The sequence below is a fragment of the Rana temporaria genome, chromosome 5 (assembly GCF_905171775.1).
Source record: "Rana temporaria chromosome 5, aRanTem1.1, whole genome shotgun sequence".
NCBI classification, from domain to species: Eukaryota; Metazoa; Chordata; class Amphibia; order Anura; family Ranidae; genus Rana; species Rana temporaria.
In genome coordinates, this window is record NC_053493.1 from 392,426,371 (window position 1) to 392,447,822 (window position 21,452).

At 43.7% G+C, this 21,452-nt stretch overlaps 1 protein-coding gene across 2 annotated transcripts in view; it reads right to left on the bottom strand.

Moving 5' to 3' along the window:
- The window catches only part of TMEM65 (transmembrane protein 65), a 186,643-nt gene that overhangs the window by 64,608 nt on the left and 100,583 nt on the right, over positions 1–21,452 (bottom strand). For both annotated transcript variants that reach the window (XM_040354937.1, XM_040354936.1), the window contains one exon: positions 12,975–13,019. In XM_040354937.1, the coding sequence (XP_040210871.1) occupies positions 12,975–13,019 (45 nt within the window). The remainder of the gene's footprint in view (positions 1–12,974; positions 13,020–21,452) is intronic.

A 21,452-nucleotide genomic window follows, 5' to 3' on the forward strand; every position in this document is an offset into this window, starting at 1 on the left:
CGGAGCCAGCGAGAACTCTAGTCTCGGCTGTAAGCGCCTAATTGCATGATGGCAGATGAAGCTAACATAGGCAACTAATCCCAGACAGTCCCCTGATGCTGGTCTTGGCATTTGCACAAGACTTTACATATAGGCCGAGTTCGGTCCATCGTTTGATAGTTCCAACAAGTCTTTGTAAACCCAAAGATTTTTTTACCTGGCGTTTATCGGTCGCCATTTTTCATTTTATTTTTTACTTTTTATTAATACGTCACGATTGGCGCCTTTTTTATATTCCTTGATTTTCAATTAATAATTAATTAATTTTTCTGTAGTCACACTTAAATATATAGATGTATATTTTTACATTTATCGTTGGTGTGGAATTCTCTTTGTTTAGGCTCTGCACCATACCACGATATATATATACATCTATTTTCTACTACATGAATAGGCATACCTAATTGATATTTGGTTATGCGTTTTTTAATATACATTTTTTACCATTTTATGTTTTGTCCTTTGTTGCTCAAACATGAGGTTTACCCTTCTTTCCGGGTTCACCGGACCCATCTTATTATAAAGGCATTACTCATCTCATGATTAGTATTACCTATACCTATTTGCCCTTGTCTTGCCTTCAATCAATATGGCCGATAGGGGACTGTCTGGGATTAGTTGCCTATGTTAGCTTCATCTGCCATCATGCAATTAGGCGCTTACAGCCGAGACTAGAGTTCTCGCTGGCTCCGCCTACCAATTTCATCATTGTGCTTTGCATTTTTTTGGTGACCACTAACTATGTCTTCTGGTCATTTTTATATATAAATTCTTTTTCCCTTAGTTTTTCCCTCAATCAAAATGGCTGACGGCCGTCAGTCCGGGACGCGTGTCCACCTTGGCTCCGCCTGCCTTTTTCTGATTTGATGGCGTAGCTGGCTGCTGGGACGTGGCCCACGCCTGCTCCGCCCATTGTTGTGCTATTTAAGCGGTGACGCAAGACGCCTCCTCACACCCCGTGATCAAGTCCTATTGGATGAAACGTTGGGAGGAGGCGTGTTTGACGTCACCGCTTGTGAGGAACAGTTCCGTACCGGTCGGAACTTTGTTTGTCTGCTGATATTTATCTACTAACCTGTAAGTGAGATATTTTATATATTAAATTTACCATACGATATCACACTATTGTGGCCTTTTTTCTCTGATGGTTGGACCATTGCCCTGAGTGCTTGTCTGAGGATCGCTGGACGTGAGATCTTCCACGATTTCTTTGCTCTTTATTCACATGAATCTGGTAAGGACCAGTGTGTTCTGAGGTGGAGGTTTATGTCACACTGTCCGTTTGCCAGTCACTTGGGGTATTTACCTATTTACCATACAATATCACACTATTGGAGCTTTTTCTTTTTTTGGTTGCTCACCATTGCTGGATCATCGGGTGTCTGTGTCTGGCTGTGGATCCGTTTCCCTGTCTAGCCCAGGTGTATGGCTATCCGCTCGTTTTGATCCTGTGGATCATTAACTCTGGTAAGGGTCTGCAACACCAGGCATCCTGGACTAATTTTGGTTTTTCTACATCCCTTGCTGGAACACGTTTTCACAAGCTGTTTTTACACTGAACTGTTTACCACATCACCTTTTTTATATATCTTTATGCACAGCTGAAGAAATCCTCTAGATTGTTCATTGGACTTCTTTTTTTGTTATTATTTTTTCACTGGCGATCTGCATGACACAGTTCTTTCAGCGCAACTCCATCTTTTACCTATATCATTATTTGTTTGTATAAACATTTTGAGTTTGCAGCTATCACATATTGTATTAGATAAGCGCACTTTTTTCTTTTAACATTTATACAGTAATTAGTGCATATTTATAGCACTGATCGCTGTAAAAATGTGAATGGTACCAAAAATGTGTCAGATGTGTCCACCATAATGTCGCAGTCCCAATTAAAATCGCAGATCGCTGCCATTACTAGTAAAAAAAATAAAAAAATAATAATAATTCTGTCCCCTATTTTGTAGGCGCTATAACTTTTGCGCAAACCAGTCGCTTATTACGATTTTTTTTTTTTTACCAAAAATATGTAACAGCCTAAACTGAGAAAAAAAAATGTTTTTTTTTTTTTAATTGGGATATTTATTATAGCAACAAGTAAAAAATATAGAATTTTTTTTCAAAATTGCCGCTCTTTTTTTGTCTATAGCGCAAAAAATAAAAACCGCAGAGGTGATCAAATACCACCAAAATAAAGTTCTATTTGTGGGGAAAAAAGGACGTCAATTTTGTTTGGGAGCCACATAGCACGACCGCGCAATTGTCAGTTAAAGCGGCGCAGTGCCGGAAGCTGAAATTTCGCCTGGGCAGGAGGGGGGTATATGTGCCCATTAAGCAAGTGGTTAAGTGACTGTTGCCTTTATATCATCTCAAACTAGTCTTCCCATTTTCCTCTGACATAAACAAGGCATTTTCCTCCACACACTGGATATTTTCTCTTTTTTGGACTATTTTCTGTAAAGCCTAGAAATGGTTGTGCGTGAAAATCTCAGTAGATCAGCAGTTTTTGAAATACCCAGACCAGCCCCTCTGGCACCAACAACCATGCCACATTTAAAGTCACTTAAATCCCCTTTCTTCCCCATTTTCTGATGTTTGGTTTGAAGTTCAGCAAGTTGTCTCCACCACGTCTAGATGTCTAAATGCATTTAGTTGCTGCCATGTGATTGGCTGATTATCAATTTGTGTTACCACACAATTGAACAGGTGTACCCAATAACATGACCGGTGATTGTATATGATCTGTCTATTTAGCGGTTGGCCTCGAGTTCAGCTTTATCAGATCTGACATACAGACATTAGTAACTTGTTCTTGTGTCGCGTACACACGAATGGATTTTTTGTCGGAAAAACTGCGATGAGAGCTTTTCGTTGGGAATCCCAGCCGTGTGTATGCTCCTTTTCCCCCGACAGGAAAACTGGCGAGAAAAAAAAAGCAGGACCCCCCCCCCATCGGGGAAAACCGATCGTCTGCAGTGGCGGCTGGTGCTCAAAATTTTTGGGGGAGCGCAAACGGAAAAAAAAATTGCAGCCTCACTGTGCCCATCAAATGCAGCCACTGTGCCATCAATTGTCACCACTGTGCCATGCCATCAAACACAGCCACTGTGCCATCAATTGTCACCACTGTGCCATGCCATCAAACGCAGCCACTGTGCCATCAATTGTCACCACTGTTCCACGCCATCAAATGCAGTCACTATGCCATGCCATCAAACACAGCCACTGTGCCAACAATTCGCACCACTGTGCCATGCCATCAAACGCAGCCACTGTGCCGTCAATACGCACCACTATGCCATGCCATCAATTGTCGCCACTGTGCCCTTTAATTGTCGCCACTGTGCCCATTCATGCCACTGTGCCAATTGTCCCCACTGTGCCTATTGTCGCCACTGTGCCCATTGATGTCACTGTGCCCTTCGTCGCCGCTGTGCCCTGTAAAATGCCCCCCCCCCGGCACTTACCTTTACTGGAGTCAGCCATCCACGTCCCTCGATGTCTTCTCCCGCCCTCGATGACGCTTCAGCCAATCAGGTTACCGGTAGCCAGAACCGGTCAACCTGATTGGCTGAGACGCCTGTCAGTCTTATCCAAGGAACGCACCCCCGTACGTTACCTGGATAAGCTTCCGGATACTGAGGGCTGGACTCGGCTCTGATAGGCACTTCCGTACAGCCAACTAGCTGCCGTTATTCTGGTGGCTGGCGCTCAAGGTCCGGCCATCGGAATAGACCAGCGGCGACAATAACATCGATTCATGCAATGCAGTGGCGGTGGGAGAGCCAGAGGCTCCAGCGCCCTCTATGGACGAACCGCCACTGTTCGTCTGTATGCTTTTCCGAGAGGAAAAAAACCTGCACATGCCCTAAAGCATAGAACTTCAATTTGTCGGCTTGTCGTAGTCTTTTACGTAACCGCATTCTTGGCAGTCAAAAGTTCACCGGACTTTTGTGTGACCGTGTGTATGCAAGGCAGGCCTGAGAGGAATTTCGTGGGGAAAAACATTGTTTTTTTATCCGACGGGAAAATCAGTCGTGTGTACGGGGCATTAGAGTTATGGAAAAGAAAAACAGTTTAGCAATGAAATGATTTTTGCCTGTTCAGCGAATAGTAGGCGTTCTATAGGATAAGAGGGTAATGGTTGCGGTTTAATCAGATCACAGTCGGATGCTGCGTGCTCAGCCAGATTTAATCCCTTGGCACAGATAATCACCGTCCAAAAGTCCGGGAGCTTTTCAGAGTTCACAGACTGCTCAATCCCAACTTTACACCGGCACCAACCCGGACAGCGCAATTTGTGCAGCGCTCAGCAGCAGATTCTCCCTTTCTTTTCTCCGGCGAGATAATGACAATGTGACTCACTACTGGGCAACGCTATTTCATTATTAACCACTTAAAGGAACACTAAAGGCGAACTTTTTCTTTTTTTTTTAAATAACAAACATGTTATACTTACCTCCACTGTGCAGCTCGTTTTGCACAGAGTGTCCCCTAACCCTGGCTTCTGGGGTCCCTCGGCGGCTGTCTCGGCTCCTCCTCGCAAAAGCTTTCCACCTTCATGCGAGCTCGCATGGTGGAAAGCTTTTGCGAGCGCGCTCCCGTTATACAGCGGCGGGCATAGCTGCCGACTGTATCACTCGGCCCCGCCCCCCGCGTCATCCACTGTGTCATCCACTGTGATTGACAGCAGCACCAGCCAATGGCTGCGCTGCTATCAATCCGTCCAGCCTAGCTCTTGTGCGCATGCCCGGGGGGCACGATCGCCGCCGGGCACACGCGATCGCTCATTACAGAGCGGGGACCGGGAGCTGTGTGTGTAAACACACAGCTTCTGGTCCTGTCAGGGGGGGAAATGCTGATCTTCTGTTCATACAATGTATGAACAGAAGATCAGTCATTTCCCCTAGTGAGGCCACCCCCCCTACAGTTAGAACACCCAGGGAACATACTTAACCCCTTCCCCGCCCCCTAGTGTTAACCCCTTCACTGCCAGTGGCATTTTTATAGTAATCCAATGTTTTTTTTTATAGCACTGATCGCTATAAAAATGACAATGGTCCCAAAAATGTGTCCGAAGTGTCCGCCATAATGTCGCAGTACCGGAAAAAAAAATCGCTGATCGCCGCCATTACTAGTAAAAAAAAAAATATTAATAAAAATGCCATAAAATACCCCCTATTTTGTAAACGCTATAACTTGCGCAAATCAATCAATAAACACTTATTGCGATTTTTTTTTTACGAAAAATAGGTAGAAGAATACGTATCGGCCTAAACTGAGGGAAAAAAAACTTTTTTTTTATATATGTTTTTGAGGGGTATTTATTATAGCAAAAAGTAAAAAAATATTCATTTTTTTCAAAATTGGCACTCTATTTTTGTTTATAGCGCAAAAACTAAAAACCGCAGAGGTGATCAAAGAACACCAAAAGAAAGCTCTATTTGTGGGTGGAAAAGGACGCCAATTTTGTTTGGGAGCCACGTTCGACGACTGCGCAATTGTCAGTTAAAGTGACGCAGTGCCGAATCGCAAAAAGTGCTCGTCTTTGGGCAGCAATATGGTCCGGGGTTGAGTGGTTAAGGACCGCTGCACGACTAGATACATCCTGACTTTGTTATCTCAGTAACGGCGGCAGCAGCTGCTGCCACAACCGAGGTATCCATCTCTTCTGGTCCTGTAAACGATAATGGTGGTCTCTGCATCGGATTCACTGCGAGATCACAGCCGCTCTCCCGCTCCCTCCACGGAGGCGATCGGGTCCTTCCTCGTGCTGGGCATGGATACGAGTGAGGGCAAGATGGCCACCACCCGTATCCATACCATTGCAGGGCGGAAGCGACGTCAAAACATCATCACTTCCACCCATACGTCTTATAAGGGACAATTTATTTTTGTCATTTTTACAAATGACAATTTTTTTTTATTCTTGCATTTTAGTCTAAATATGAGATGTGAGGTCTTTTTGATCTCATATTTAAATGGACCTGTCATTCTTTTTTCTTGTACAAAGAGTTTTATTGAAAAGAGACATCAATAAACAAAAACAAATACAAAGAGAAAAATAAAGATAAAACAGCGGTGGACACACCGTAAGTTATCAATCATCAGAACAGATAGTCCGTAAACCTGAGAGTAATCCGGCGTCCAGGGGTCCAAGGCGAATCCCGAGGACCGGCAATAAAACGTTCTCATGAGAAGTGTCCTGCTAAATTAACCTAATGATGGCTTAGGTAACATGCCGGCTAACTCGCCGGAGTAACTATAAAACTTAAAAGCAAAGTTGCTATACAATACGCAACAGTTCAAAAAAAAATAAAAAATAAAATGTTTCTTTCTTTTTCTTTTTTTTAAGATAGTACATAAAATAACACAAAAAAATCTAAATTCTAGCAGGCACATAGCAAAGGATATCTGTTTTTCAAAGTATAAAACAAATAATGCATCCCGCGTCCAGGGCCGACAGGACCGAGCCTGAGGGCCCAAGCCGCATAGAAAGGGAGGGTTGAAAAGAAAGAAAGTCAACTAGATAAGACGCATGAGCAAATGGCAATGAAGAGAAAGAGAAAAAGAAATAGAGAAAAGTAAATAGAAAAAAGAAAGAGAGAAAAAAAAGAAAGAAAGGAAGAGAAAAAAAAAGGGGGGGAGCAGCCACGGAAACACAAGGGAGAATAAGAAGGTATAAAACTCGCCAGTCTGGCCGGGGTATAGTACCACCTATAGAACACTTTATAAGCATTCTCCTGAAAGAGGACGTTAGTAGAGCATTTAGACAATGCCACGGTCATAGCCTGCCAATCTTCCGGATCGAGTTGCCTCCCCAGTTCAGCCTCCCACTGAAGGTGGTAAGGTCTCAAGGGTGGTCTCCTAGAGTTGATAATCGCTGTATAAATGAGAGATATCAGTCCCGGGGAATGGGGGCGCGATCTACATAAGCTTTCAAAGGGAGTCATGGTATAGGGGGTAGGTCGTGATCTAATTAGGCTCTGGAGAAAATGTCGAAGTTGTAAGTAACTATAGTATTCCCTAAGGGGAATATCATGGGAGGAACGTAAAAGTGAATACGAAATAATCTTGGTTGGGGAGAGCATAGAATGAACATCTACAAAGCCATGTTCAGTCCACCATGTAAACTGTAAGGGATTATCCCGACCTGGTGGGAATAACGGGTTATGAAGGAGACTAAGTAACTGCAAATGTGGAGAGATCAGACCCGCAGAATACTTAACCGCGTCCCACAACCTAAGGGAATGGGCCAGACAAGGGCCTATAGAGGACGGACGATGCGCTCGAGGGAGCCATGGAAGAGAGGCTAGAGGTGTTGGGTGAGAGTCCACCAAGTCAAAAGTAGCCCACAGTGGCATTTGCTGTTTCTCATGAAGACGAGACAGCGGAGCGATACCCGCTGCGGTATAGTAAGCATACAAATTAGGAACCGAGAGGCCACCGTTAATTCTGCGTGCAAAAAGCACTTGCCTCTTAATCCTGGGCTTCTTGGGGCCCCAGATAAACTGCATAATTTTACGTTGGTGAATTCTAAGGATGTGAGAGGGTACCTGAACAGGTAAAACCCGAAAAAAAATAAAGCAATTTCGGAAGATAGGTCATACGTACCGTCGCCACCCTCCCGAACCAAGAGATCGGAAGAGTGGACCAAGAAGTGAGCATAGCTGTCAGCTTGCCAAACAAAGAAGGAAAGTTGGCTTGATATAGTTCGGAATACTTCGGGGTAAGCTTAATCCCTAAGTAGGGTAACGAGGTCATCCACTGAAAAGGAAACGCAGACCGTAAAGAATCTAACTCCGAGGGGCAAAGTCATTCTTTTTTCTATTACAAGGGATGTTTACATTCCTTGCAATAGGAATAAGTGACCCAATTTTTTATTTATTTTTTAAAACTGTAAAAATAAATAAAACCTAGTAAAATAAATCATTTTTTTTTTTTAAGCGCCCCGTCCGGACAAGTTTGCGCGCAAAAGCGAACGTATACGCGAGTAGCGCCCGCATATGAAAGCGGTGTTCAAACCACACATGTGATGTATCGCCACGATTACAGCGAGAGCAATAATTCTAGTCCTAGACCTCCTCTGTAACTCAAAACATGCAACCTGTAGAATTTTTTTAAACGTTGTCTATGGAGATTTTTAAGGGTAAAAGTTTGACGCCATTCCACAAGCGGGCGCAAATTTGAAGCGTGACATGTTGGGTATCAATTGACTCGGCGTAACATTATCTTTCACAATATATAAAAAAAAAATTGGGCTAACTTTACTGTTTTTTTTTTTTAAAGTGTGCTTGTAAGACCGCTGCGCAAATACGGTGTGACAAAAAGTATTGCAATGATCGCTATTTTATTCTCTAGGCCTAGGGTGTTAAAAAAATGTATAATGTTTGGGGGTCCCAAGTAATTTTCTAGCAAAAAAAAAACGTGTTTTTAACTTGTAAACACAGAGTCTGAAAAACAGCCCCGGGGCTTAAGTGGTTAAACATTTGTGATACCAGAGGGCCATTGTTATGGATACAAATCACTAGCATTTAAATCTCAAAGCTTGGAGTACACCTAGAAAACGATAAAACTAATTCTGCCCTTGGATTTTACACACAGAAACTAAAATTAAAATGCATTGTAGCAGAGATCTAAATATCATGACATTTTCAAATGAGGCATCCTTTAAACAACAAGCCTTCAATCTTGCAGATTAGCTTTCAGACACAGTTTATGTTGTGCTGTAAGATGGCTTTACTGAATGTAACATTCTGTGCCGTTTAATTCAATGCTCCAAGATACGATTTATAGAGGAGCTTATATACAAGTCGCCTGTTCAATGTAACGTGCACCTGGCAGATTGGAGCCGGAAGGCGGATAGAGAAGATGAGCAAAGACAGAGGGCCAGATTCCCGTACATCCTGCGTTGGTGTAGTGTAAGCCATTTACACCACGCCACCGCAACTTACTGGAGCAAGTGCTGTATTCCCCAAACACTTGCTCCGTAATTTGCGGTGGCGTAGTGTAAATGGCCCAGCGTATGGCCGCGTAATTCAAAGAGGGCGGCTTGTATTCAAATTAAGCGCGCCCCCGCGCTGATCGAACTGCCCATGTGCCGGGCGGAAAAAGAGCCCAGTGTGCATGCTCCAGCTCACGACGGAAAACGTCAATGACGCCGACGTGAGCGTCATTGACGTAAAGTCGTATTCGCGGACGACTTAGTAAAACGACGTAACCGACGGAAAAAGACGACGCTGACCCGACGCCATACTTAACATGGCATACGGCGGACTGGCGTAAAGTTACCAGCGGCCAGCGACGAATTACATCTAAGATCCGACGGTGTAAGTGACTTACACCTGTCGGATCTTGGCCGTATCTATGCGAAAATGATTCTAGGAATCACTCGCATAGATACCCGGGGCCAAAAACAGAGATACAACGGTGTTTCCTGAGATACACCGTCGTAACTCTTTTGAGAATCTGGCCCAGAGAAGGCAGGAGAGTGGGGAGAGCAGAAATGTGAAAAAGGCAAAAGAAACATAAGAAAAGAAGAAATGTGCAGCAATAAAATATAAAATACAAATTAAGCCGCGCAAAAAGCGTGATATTTCAAACATAAAACCAATAAGCATGCATATTGCTATTCATTGTGCGATGGATATGTTGAAAACACTATAATGAATAGGTTACCCTATCCGCAATGTATTCCAATAAGTCCCAGTGAAAAAAAAATTGCTATAAATAAACAAATCAATGTCCGATTTCGAAAAATGGACGCATCGGATGATGGTTTAGTTGCTGAAAATACACTGCTCTCCTTCACATAAATTGGTGACATCAAACGAAAGGAAACCATAGAACAGTGATAAGATAGAAAGGAAATCCTCCACCTTCCAAACAGACTGCCTCTTACCGAAAGGGAAGATCACAACCAGAGATCTTCTGTTGGCGTGTGGCTTTCTACCCAGCCTAGGGGTCTATGCAGCACACAGAAAACGAAAAAAAAGCAGGAACGTGGAAATGTATGGAAAGCAGAATCAAAAGGGAAAGGAGAAATGTGGAAAGGGAAGGAGCATGGGGAAAACAGAAACATGGAAAAAGCAGGAGTGTGGGGAAGGAAGAGACATGGAAAAGAGAGAAATGTAGGAAAACCAGAAATATGATGCAGACAGAAACAAAAAGGGAAAGCAGATATGTGGAAAAGGCTTAAAAAAAAGAAGCAGAAATGAGGAAAGGGCAAGAGCGTGGAAAGGGCCAAAGAATGGAGAAGGCCGAAGAGCGGAGGAGGCCTAAATGTGGAGAAGGCCGAAACGTGGAGGAGACTGAAAAATTGGAGGACAAAAAATAGAATGTATATAGAAACTGAGGCAAAGCAGAAATGAACGCGTATGAGGATGGCAGGAGCGTTGGGAAAAGGCCGAAACGTGGGATAAAGGCCGAAACGCTGGATGAAGGCCAAAACGCGGGATGAAGGCCAAAACGCGGGATGAAGGCCAAAACGCGGGATGAAGGCCAAAACGCGGGATGAAGGCCAAAACGCGGGATGAAGGCCAAAACGCGGGATGAAGGCCAAAACACGGGATGAAGGCCAAAACGTGGGATAAAGGCCAAAACGTGGGATAAAGGCCAAAACGTGGGGTAAAGGCCAAAACGTGGGATGAAGGCCAAAAAAATGGACAATGAGAAATAGGATGCAGACAAAAATTGAGGCAAAACAGAAATGTAAGAGTATGAGAATGGCAGGACCGTGGGGAAAAACGGCAGAAACATTGGAGGATGAGAAATATGATGCAGACGGAAACTAAGGCAAAGAAGGCAGAAATGTGGGAAGAAGGCAGAGACATAGGAAAAGGCAGAAATGTAGAAAAAGGCAGAAGCTTAAAGGGGTTTTAAAGGTAAATAGAGGGGGAAAAAAAGGGAGAAAACTGAGGGGGAAAAAAGGGAGAAAACTGAGGGGGAAAAAAAGGGAGAAAACTGAGGGGGAAAAAAAAGGCAGAAACGGAGGAAAAAGGCAGAAACGGAGGGAAAGGAGGAAACGTAGGGAAAGGAGGAAACGTAGGGAAAGGAGGAAACGTAGGGAAAGGAGGAAACGTAGGGAAAGGAGGAAACGTAGGGAAAGGAGGAAACGTAGGGAAAGGAGGAAACGTAGGGAAAGGAGGAAACGTAGGGAAAGGAGGAAACGTAGGGAAAGGAGGAAACGTAGGGAAAGGAGGAAACGTAGGGAAAGGAGGAAACGTAGGGAAAGGAGGAAACGTAGGGAAAGGAGGAAACGTAGGGAAAGGAGGAAACGTAGGGAAAGGAGGAAACGTAGGGAAAGGAGGAAACGTAGGGAAAGGAGGAAACGTAGGGAAAGGAGGAAACGTAGGGAAAGGAGGAAACGTAGGGAAAGGAGGAAACGTAGGGAAAGGAGGAAACGTAGGAAAAGGAAGAAACGTAGGGAAAGGAGGAAACGTAGGAAAAGGAAGAAACGTAGGAAAAGGAAGAAACGTAGGGAAAGGAAGAAACGTAGGGAAAGGAAGAAACGTAGGGAAAGGAAGAAACGTAGGGAAAGGAAGAAACGTAGGGAAAGGAAGAAACGTAGGGAAAGGAAGAAACGTAGGGAAAGGAAGAAACGTAGGGAAAGGAAGAAACGTAGGGAAAGGAAGAAACGTAGGGAAAGGAAGAAACGTAGGGAAAGGAAGAAACGTAGGGAAAGGAGGAAACGTAGGGAAAGGAAGAAACGTAGGGAAAGGAAGAAACGTAGGGAAAGGAAGAAACGTAGGGAAAGGAAGAAACGTAGGGAAAGGAAGAAACGTAAGGAAAGGAAGAAACGTAGGGAAAGGAAGAAACGTAGGGAAAGGAGGAAACGTAGGGAAAGGAGGAAACGTAGGGAAAGGAAGAAACGTAGGGAAAGGAGGAAACGTAGGAAAAGGAAGAAACGTAGGGAAAGGAAGAAACGTAGGGAAAGGAAGAAACGTAGGGAAAGGAAGAAACGTAGGGAAAGGAGGAAACGTAGGGAAAGGAGGAAACTTAGGGAAAGGAAGAAACGTAGGGAAAGGAGGAAACGTAGGAAAAGGAAGAAACGTAGGAAAAGGAAGAAACGTAGGAAAAGGAGGAAACGTAGGGAAAGGAGGAAACGTAGGAAAAGGAAGAAACGTAGGAAAAGGAAGAAACGTAGGAAAAGGAAGAAACGTAGGAAAACCAGGAATATGAAGCAGACGGAAATGAAGGAAAAAACAAAAAACGCGGAAAAGGCAGAAACGTAAAAAAAAAAAAAGGAAGAATTTTGGAAAAAGCAGAAACGGAGAAAACAGAAATATGGGCAAAAGCAGAAACGTGGAAGTGGCAGGAACGTGGAAGGGGCAGAAACGGGGGTGAGGAAGAAACATGGAAAAGGCAGAAACATGGAAATCCCAGAAACCTGAAAAAGGCTGAATTATAGGGAGATCAGAAATCTGGAGAAGACACATGATGGGAAGGTAGAAACGTGGGAAAGCAGCAACGTAGGGAAGGCAGAAATGAAACATTAGATGTGATCATTTTGGAAGAGTTGTGTCCTGCATCCTGTACCAGTAAACCTCCCACACCTCGCGATTCTTTCAATGTACAGGAGGTAGGAAGCCACAGAGCCTAAAGCCAACTCCCTTGTTGTAAGTAATCCGTGTACAAGTCATTTATAGCTTCGTGTTTTTTGAGGTCCTGGGTGCGCCACAACATAATTTATGGGATGTACAAGAATCTCGGGTCCCCTGCATTGTGACACTTTAGTCCACTCCTTTTTAGAAGTGTCAGGGTCACTTTAGTGGCAGATCCACAAAGTGGATCACAAATTCTAATTTTGTTTTCTTCCCCCCGGCCAGAAAACGTGCCGAATTACTAGCTGGGCAGATCAGTTTATCGCTACACTCAGGTGTTGGTCCCTTTACTTTAATCAGTAGATCTCATTCATCAATGTTTTGCAATCTTACCGCATTTCATCTGTAGGGAGGATGGTGGGGCAGCTTCTAGTTTTTCTGAAAAAGAAAACAGAACAGGATATGATTTACAATGAAGGCGGCATACATAATGAAACACATGCAATAAACAGTGGCGTGCTGGCAGGAGCTGGCACATTAATTATAAGGCTGTCTGCCAGTGTGTAGACACGGCCCATGGGTAGAGGGGCCCGATGTGCCTCATGGGGTTATTATGAACAAATCTTTCAGTATTCACTTTACTGTACCAAGACTGAAAACATTTGTGTCCTTTTAAGCAGAAGCTGGTGGCATAGAACTCGATAAACCATTAGGCTTCATTTCCATGGACGTTTTTACAGCCACTTTTTTTAGCCTTTTTTACAGCTTAAAAACGCCTGTCCATGTTTTTTTTGTTTTTTTTTTGAGCTGGAGCTCAAAAACGCAGCGGTAACGTTTTTACGCGTTTTTGAGCGTTTTTACAGCTCTAACGCTGGAGCTTCAGAACGCACTGGTCCTGGGGTTTTTTTGCAGCTTAAAAACGGCTCAGCCATCTACAGCTCAAAAACGTCATGGTGGGCATGAGGCCATAGACCACGGGTGCTCAACCTGTGGCTCTCCAGCTGTTGCGGAACTACAATTCCCATGAGGCATTGCAAGCCGCTGACAGGTACAAGCATGTCTCCCAAAGGCTGAGGCATTATGGGAATTGTAGTTTTGCAACAGCTGGAGAGCCACAGGTTGAGCACCCATGCTATAGACTAACATGGAGAGCTGTTTTTAGGCTGCAAAAAAGTCCATGGAAATGAAGCTTTAAAAGGTTTTTTTTTTTTTGATCAGTGGTAAACTTGCCCAATTCATATTCAGCACATACACAACTAGAGGTTAAACAAGATCAGTAGATCCAGACAAACAGGCTGCTGAAGGTTCATGCAAATCTCCATTTTCCTTGTGTCAAACTTTGTCCTTCTGTCTCCCTATTGGTCAACAAAGTCTCCCATCCTATTAACAGACTTGTAGGGAGATAGGGAGATAGTAAAGATGGCAGCCAAGCTCAACGTTAACTGAGGATTTGTATAGAACTTTAGCTGCCTAAAATCTGGACCTGCTGATTGATGTGCGATTCTCACCAAAGGTCATCGTATGTTTGTTCTGGTTGACTTTCATCTCAAACTACTACTCAATGTACATTTTGTTTGTACTCAAGTAGCAGGATGAAATAAAATTGCCTATTCAGGTTAAAAGGGAACTGAAAATAGTTTTTTTGGTTACATATTAGTTATTCTCACCGGCCATTAGGGCGGTGCGAATTGTAGCGGCAGTTCCTTCTGCAGCTGTCAGCAGCTCTTAGCAGGTAAGTCCGGCCGCATTCACTATAATGACAGGTGGTGGCCGGTCTTTGCTGCTCATTGCACAGCCAGCGATTACCTGCATTTTGTTGAAGCCCAGAGCCCCTAAGCAGCAGTAAATCCTAAGGCTGTCAGATTGGCCCCTACAGTGCCTAAACATAGAGAGCAACTAAGCATGTGCAGAGCAGTGTGAGACAGTATATTACTAGATTTTTAACAGTATAAATAATATTAAACAACAATCATTTAACCACTTAAGCCCCGGACCATTTTGCAGCTAAATGCCCAGGCCAGGTTTTGCGATTCGGCACTGCGTCGCTTTAACAGACAATTGCGCGGTCGTGCGACGTGGCTCCCAAACAAAAATTGGCGTCCTTTTTTCCCCACAAATAGAGCTTTCTTTTGGTGGTATTTGATCACCTCTGCGGTTTTTATTTTTTGCGCTATAAACAAAAATAGAGCGACAATTTTGAAAAAAAAAGCAATATTTTTTACTTTTTGCTATAATAAATATCCCCCAAAAACATTTATAAAAACATTTTTTTTCCTCAGTTTAGGCCGATACGTATTCTTCTACCTATTTTTGGTAAAAAAAAAAAAAAATCGCAATAAGCGTTTATCGATTGGTTTGCGCAAAATTTATAGCGTTTACAAAATAGGGGATAGTTTTATTGCATTTTTATAAAAAAAAAAAAATTTTTTTACTACTATTGGCGGCGATCAGCGATTTTTTTCGTGACCTGACTGCGACATTATGGCGGACACTTCGGACAATTTTGACACATTTTTGGGACCATTGTCATTTTCACAGCAAAAAATGCATTTAAATTGCATTGTTTATTGTGAAAATGACAGTTGCAGTTTGGGAGTTAACCACAGGGGGCGCTGTAGGATTTAGTGTTCACCTAGTGTGTGTTTACAACTGTAGGGGGGTGTTGCTGTAGGACGGACGTCATTGATCGAGTCTCCCTTATAAAAAGGATCACTCGATCGATGCAGCGCCATAGTGAAGCACGGGGAAGCCGTGTTAACATACAACTCTCCCCGTTCTTCAGCTCCGGGGAGCGATCGCGATGGAGCGGTTATAAACGAATAGCCGCGCCGTCGTCCCGGATCGCTCCCCGAGGGAATCCGCCCGCCGCACGCAGCGGAGGGGGTCCCAATCGGACCCCCCACCCGCTAGAAGGCAAGGACGTATATATACGCCCATCTGCCTGTCCGTGACATTTTGCGGACGTAAATAGTCGTGCGGCGGGCGTTAAGGGGTTAATTTAATAATATAATATACAGTGAAACCTCGGATTGCGAGTAACGCGGTTAAAGAGTGTTTCGCAATACAAGCATTTTTTTTATTATTAAATCCTGACCCGGTTTGCGAGTGTTGTCTTGCAAAACTAGCAGGATTAAAGGCACAGCGCTGTGCAGTACCGCATTTAGCCAGAGGTGCGGTGGGGGGCGCCGGAGCCGATCGAAGCTGTTCGGAAATATTCAATTCCTGAGCCTTTCCGAGAGTTTCCGAGTTCAGCCGAGCTGTCCCAAGTATTTTCAAGGCTCTCCGGCACCCCCCACCTCTGGTCACATGCGGTATTGCATGCCATAGAAGTCAATGTGGAACAAATTATTTTATCTTCCATTGACTTCTATGGGGAAACTCTTTTTCTGAAACGGATTATGCTCGTAATCCAAGGTTAATTTAAATAAAAATGTATATGTTTAAATAGTACACCAATTTTTTATGTTTATATAGCTAAACCTGCAAAGGAGCCGGCATGAAGTGTTCTAGCAAGACTTAATTTTCTGACTAAAGTTCCACTTTAACCACTTAAGGACCGCCTCCTGCACATATACGTCGGCAGAATGGCACGGCTGGGCACATGTACGTACAGGTACGTCCTGTACATGTACCCAGCCGTGGGTCGCGGGCGCGCACCCACCCCATTCTTCACTGTGGCGGCTGCATCGATCGTGTCATCCCTTTTATAGGGGGACACAATCGATGACATCACACCTACAGCCACACCCCCCTACAGTTGTAAACACACTTCAGGGAACACATAACCCCATCAGCGCCCCCTTGTGGTTAACTCCCAAACTGCAACTGTCATTTTCACAATAAACAATGCATTTTAAATGCATTTTTTGCTGGTCAATGGTCCCAAAAATGTGTCAAAATTGTCCGAAGTGTCCGCCATAATGTCGCAGTCACGAAAAAAATCGCTGATCGCCGCCATTAGTAGTAAAAAAATTAAATAAAAATAGTATTAACTCAAGGAAAATTATAATTTAGAGAGAATAGAGAACACCTGTCAGTTTTTATTGCTGTCTGTGCCCCCATTAGGGAGACTCGCCCTCTCTATTTGCCCATACCGTTAACTGTAAATGGAAGTAAAGGAAAATCCCAAATATTGGGTTGCCTCCACAACAGAAAATAGAGGGGAAATCTTCCAATGGGGACACTAGTTCTGGTGACAAGGGACTCCCTCATTTTGAAAGGATTTCCGCCTACTTCCTGTTTTGGCTTTGGAGAAAGGAAGTGAAGTGACCAACCTCCCCCCACCCCTACCCAATTGGACACAGATGCCAAAAACTCCTGACAGGTGCCATGTCCATAAATGAAAACAAATATTTTTTAATTCTACTTTAACACATTGCAAAAGATTCCCAGAGCACTACGTGTTAGCTAAAGAAACGACACAACAGATGCTGCTTGCTTTGTGCCTCCATTTGTCAGAATAAGCTGTCAAACCCCAAACATCTTATAGGTGAGATACATTTTAGATAAATAGGAATGTAGAAAACATGGAAAGAGGCTATCAATATAAAAACAGAATGCTAAATGTAATAATTACCTTAATGTACAAAAAAAAAAGACTAATTGCACTAATGTATAAAAAGCTGCAAAACATTCCCTTTAGGAAACCAGTTAGGAACAGCAAATGAAATATATATTAACATACCACAAGCATCATAAAGTGTTTTCAATGCAGAATAGAATAGCTAAAAATTGGCTTGGGCAGGAAGGGGGTGAAAGTGCCCGGCATTAAAGTGGTTAAAGGTTTGTTTCTGGGTTTAGATACACTGCTTGCCCCCCCACTGGAAGATGCTGAGCCGGAAGACGATCGGATTTGATTGAAATCTAGGATGAAAGGAACGCACGTATAAGGAACCAAAAAACGAATCAAAGCCTGAAAACTTCAAATAAAATACACAGAGATGTATACAGTATGTGGCCCTAGAATATCATTCCCATGGCACAACGGGGGGCACAGCGGGGGGCTGATGGGTCCAAATAATATGTGAAATATTTTACAATTGGGAGGTAAATCGGCTGCATGGCTCAATTCCTTTGATGTGTAACTTTAACCCACCGAGTCTAAAATGCTGACGGATGTGGGAAAATCTTGTGTTCCGGATGCTGTACATTGTATAAAAAAAAAAAGACTGCAAATCTCTGCAGGACGCCGCCGCCGAAAAATACAGAACTGTATATATTATTATAGTATAAAGTTACAGGAGCATTTCCTGCATCAGCACAACGTCTTGGATACAATCGTATCTTTATAATAGTTCTCCTTAAAGCGGACCGTCACCCCCAAAAACAAATTACAGTACAGTATACTGTTGAAATTCGGATTACGAGCAGAATCCGTTCCAAGAGAATGCTCGTAATCCAAAGTACTCGTATATCAAAGCGAGTTTTCCCATTGAAGTCAATGGGAACGAAAATAATTTGTTCCGCACTGACTTCAATGGGATGCAATACCGAATGCGGCCAGAGGTGGGGGGGCGCCAGAGAGTGACGAAAACGTCCGAAAAGGCCTGAGGACACTTCGGCTCGTTTCCTGCGCCCCAGTACCTTAGGCAAAATGAGGTACTGCATGCCAATGTTCGGCTTTTCTCGGGCTCCTGCGCCCCCGTACCTCAGGCCAAATAAGGTACTGCAGGCCTATTTTCGGCTCTGCTCAGCTTCAGCGCCCCCGTACCTCAGCGCAAATAAGGTACTGCAGGCCTATTTTCGGCTCTGCACCCCCGTACCTCAGCCCAAATAAGGTACTGCAGGCCTATTTTCGGCTCTGCTCAGCTTCTGCGCCCCCGTACCTCAGCCCAAATAAGGCACTGCAGGCCTATTTTCGGCTCTGCTCCTGCGCCCCCGTACCTCAGGCCAAATGAGGTACTGCAGGCCTATTAAGCTTGAATTCTGCTCGTCTTGCGAGTCAACACTCACAAACTGAGTTAGAATAAAAAAAAAAAAAGTTGCTCGCAAATCAAAACACTCTCAAGCCAAGTTACTCCTAAACCGAGGTTCCACTGTACCTGTATCTGACTCCAGCACCCCTCCTCCCTCTCAATTGGAGATCTACGCTCACCGGCCACTTTTAAGGCTTCATTTCCACTGGCGTTTTTACAGCCACTTTTCTGAGCGTTTTTTACAGCTTAAAAACGCCTGTCCATGTTATTCTATGGCTTCATTCCCACATAGACGTTTTTGAGCTGCAAATGGCATAGGCGTTTTTGAGCTGTAAAAAAAACGCAGGACCAGGGTGTTCTGAAGCTCCAGAGTAGAGCTGTAAAAAACGCTTAAAAACGCGACCGCTGCATTTTTAAAGCTGCAGCTCACAAAAAAAAAATTTTTTTTTTTTTTTACAAAATAAACATGGACAGGCGTTTTTAAGCTGTAAAAAAGCCTAACAGAGGCTGTAAAAACGCCAGTGGAAATGAAGCCTAAGGCTTCATTTCCACTGGCGTTTTTACAGCCACTGTTGTTGGCCTTTTTTACAGCTTAAAAACGCCTGTCCATGTTTTTTTTGTAAAAAAAAAAAAAAAAATTTTTTTTTGTGAGCTGCAGCTTTAAAAATGCAGCGGTCGCGTTTTTAAGCGTTTTTGCGCGTTTTTGAGCGTTTAAAAATACATTTAAAAATGCAGCGGCCGCGTTTTTTGAGCGTTTTTTAGCGTTTAACGTCTGGCGTTTTTACAGCTCTACTTTGGAGCTTCAGAACGCCCTGGTCCCTCGTTTTTTTTACAGCTCAAAAACGTCTATGCCACTTGCAGCTCAAAAACGCCTATGTGGGAATGAAGCCATAGAATAACATGGACAGGCGTTTTTAAGCTGTAAAAAACGCTCAGAAACGTGGCTGTAAAAACGCCAGTGGAAATGAGGCCTTAAGGTACACATGTTTAGTTGCTTGGTAACACCAATTGCTAATTAGCCAATCACATGGCAGCAGCTCAATGCATTTAGGTATCTAGGTGTAGTGAAGACGACTTGCTGACGTACAAACTGAGAATCAGAATGGGGAAGAAAGGGGATTTAAGTGACTTAACGTGGCATGGTTGTTGGTGCCAGACGGGTTGCTCTGAGTATTTCAAAAACTGCTGATCTACTGGGATTTTCTCACACAACCATCTCTAGAAATTAGAGAATGGTCCGAAAAAGAGAAAATATCCAGTGAGCAGTAGCAGTGTAGATGAAAATGCCTTGTTGATGTGAGAGGAGAATGGGTAGACTGGTTCTAGATGATAGAAAGGCAACTCAAATGAGCGCTTGTTACAACCAAGGTATGCAGAATACCATCTCTGAAGACCACACCAAGTGCCACTCCTGGCAGCCAAGAAGAGTGCAGTCATTTTGCACAGACAAGGCTGAGGCTGTCAAACTAAAGGCCCCACACCTGTCGCCATTTTTCTCTTGGTGTCAGGAAAACTCGTCGGAAGTGACTCATGCCGATAGCAGAGGATCAAAGCAACAGACAAAAGTGACACGTAAGCCTCGTACCCACGATTGGATTTTCCACAGACAAAGCGTCAGACTTTTGTCCGAAGGGCTTTGGCCATGATCTTGTCTTGCATACAAACTGCACACAATTGTCGACCAACAAACACGAACGTAGTGACGTACTACGTGAAATTTCAGCTCTTGAGCGCCACCCTTTGGGCACCTTCCGCTAAGGTCGTGTTTGGCGAGCTTTGATTCCGAGCATGCGTGTTTGTACTTTGGCCTTCTGTGCGACGGACTTGTGTACAAACAATAGGAAAATTTGACAAAAGACCGCTGTCCGTGGAAAATTTATTAGCTTGCCATCCAACATTTGTCGGCAGAAAGTTGGACAACAATTGTCTTATGGAGCGTACAAACGGTCGGATTTTAGGCCAACAGTCTGTTATCACACAATTCCTGTCGGAAAATCCGATCGTGTGTACGAGGCTTTAGTGCTCCTAACCGCTTGCCGACTGGCTCACGCAGATATACGTCGGCAGAATGGCACGTAGAGGCAGATTAACATACCTGTACGTCGCTTTTAAGAAGCGGCATTGTGGGCACACGCACACCCGCTGCGAGTCCGACAACGGGACCCGCGGACTCTATGTCCGCGGGGACACCAGCGATCGTCTCACAGAGAGGAAGAACGGGGAAATGCTGATATAAATAAGAATTTCCCCAGTCTTCCTAGTGACAGGACAGTGATCACAGCTTCCTGTAATCGGAAGCGGTGATCAGTGTTGTGTCACACACAGCCCTTCCCCCCTACAGTTAGAACACATCCCTAGGGCACACTTAGCCCCTTCAGCGCCCCCACCCGGTTAACCCCAGTCACATTTACACAGTAATAAGTGCATATTTATAGCACTATGCGCTGTATAAATGTTAATGGTCCCAAAATTGCGCCAAAAGTGTCCGATATGTCCGCCATAATGTCACAGTAAAAAAAAAAAACGCTGATCGCCGCCACTACTAGTAAAAAAAATATATATTAATAAAAATGCCATAAAACGATCCCCTATTTTGTAAACGTAATAACTTTCGTGCTAACCAATCAATAAACGCTTATTGCGTTTTTTTTTTATTTTACCAAAAACATGTAGAAGAATACGTATCGGCCTAAACTGAGGAAAAAAAAATGTTTTTATATATTTTTTGGGGATATTTATTATAGTAAAAAGGTTAAAATATATTGCTTTTTTTTTTTTAAATTGTCGCTCTTTTTTGTTTATAGCGCAAAAAAAAAAAAAAAACGCAGAGGTGATCAAATACCACCAAAAGAAAGCTCTATTTGTGGGGGAAAAAAGGACGTCAATTTGGTTTGGGAGCCACGTCGCACGACCGCGCAATTGTCAGGTAAAGCGACGCAGTGCCGAATCGTAAAAA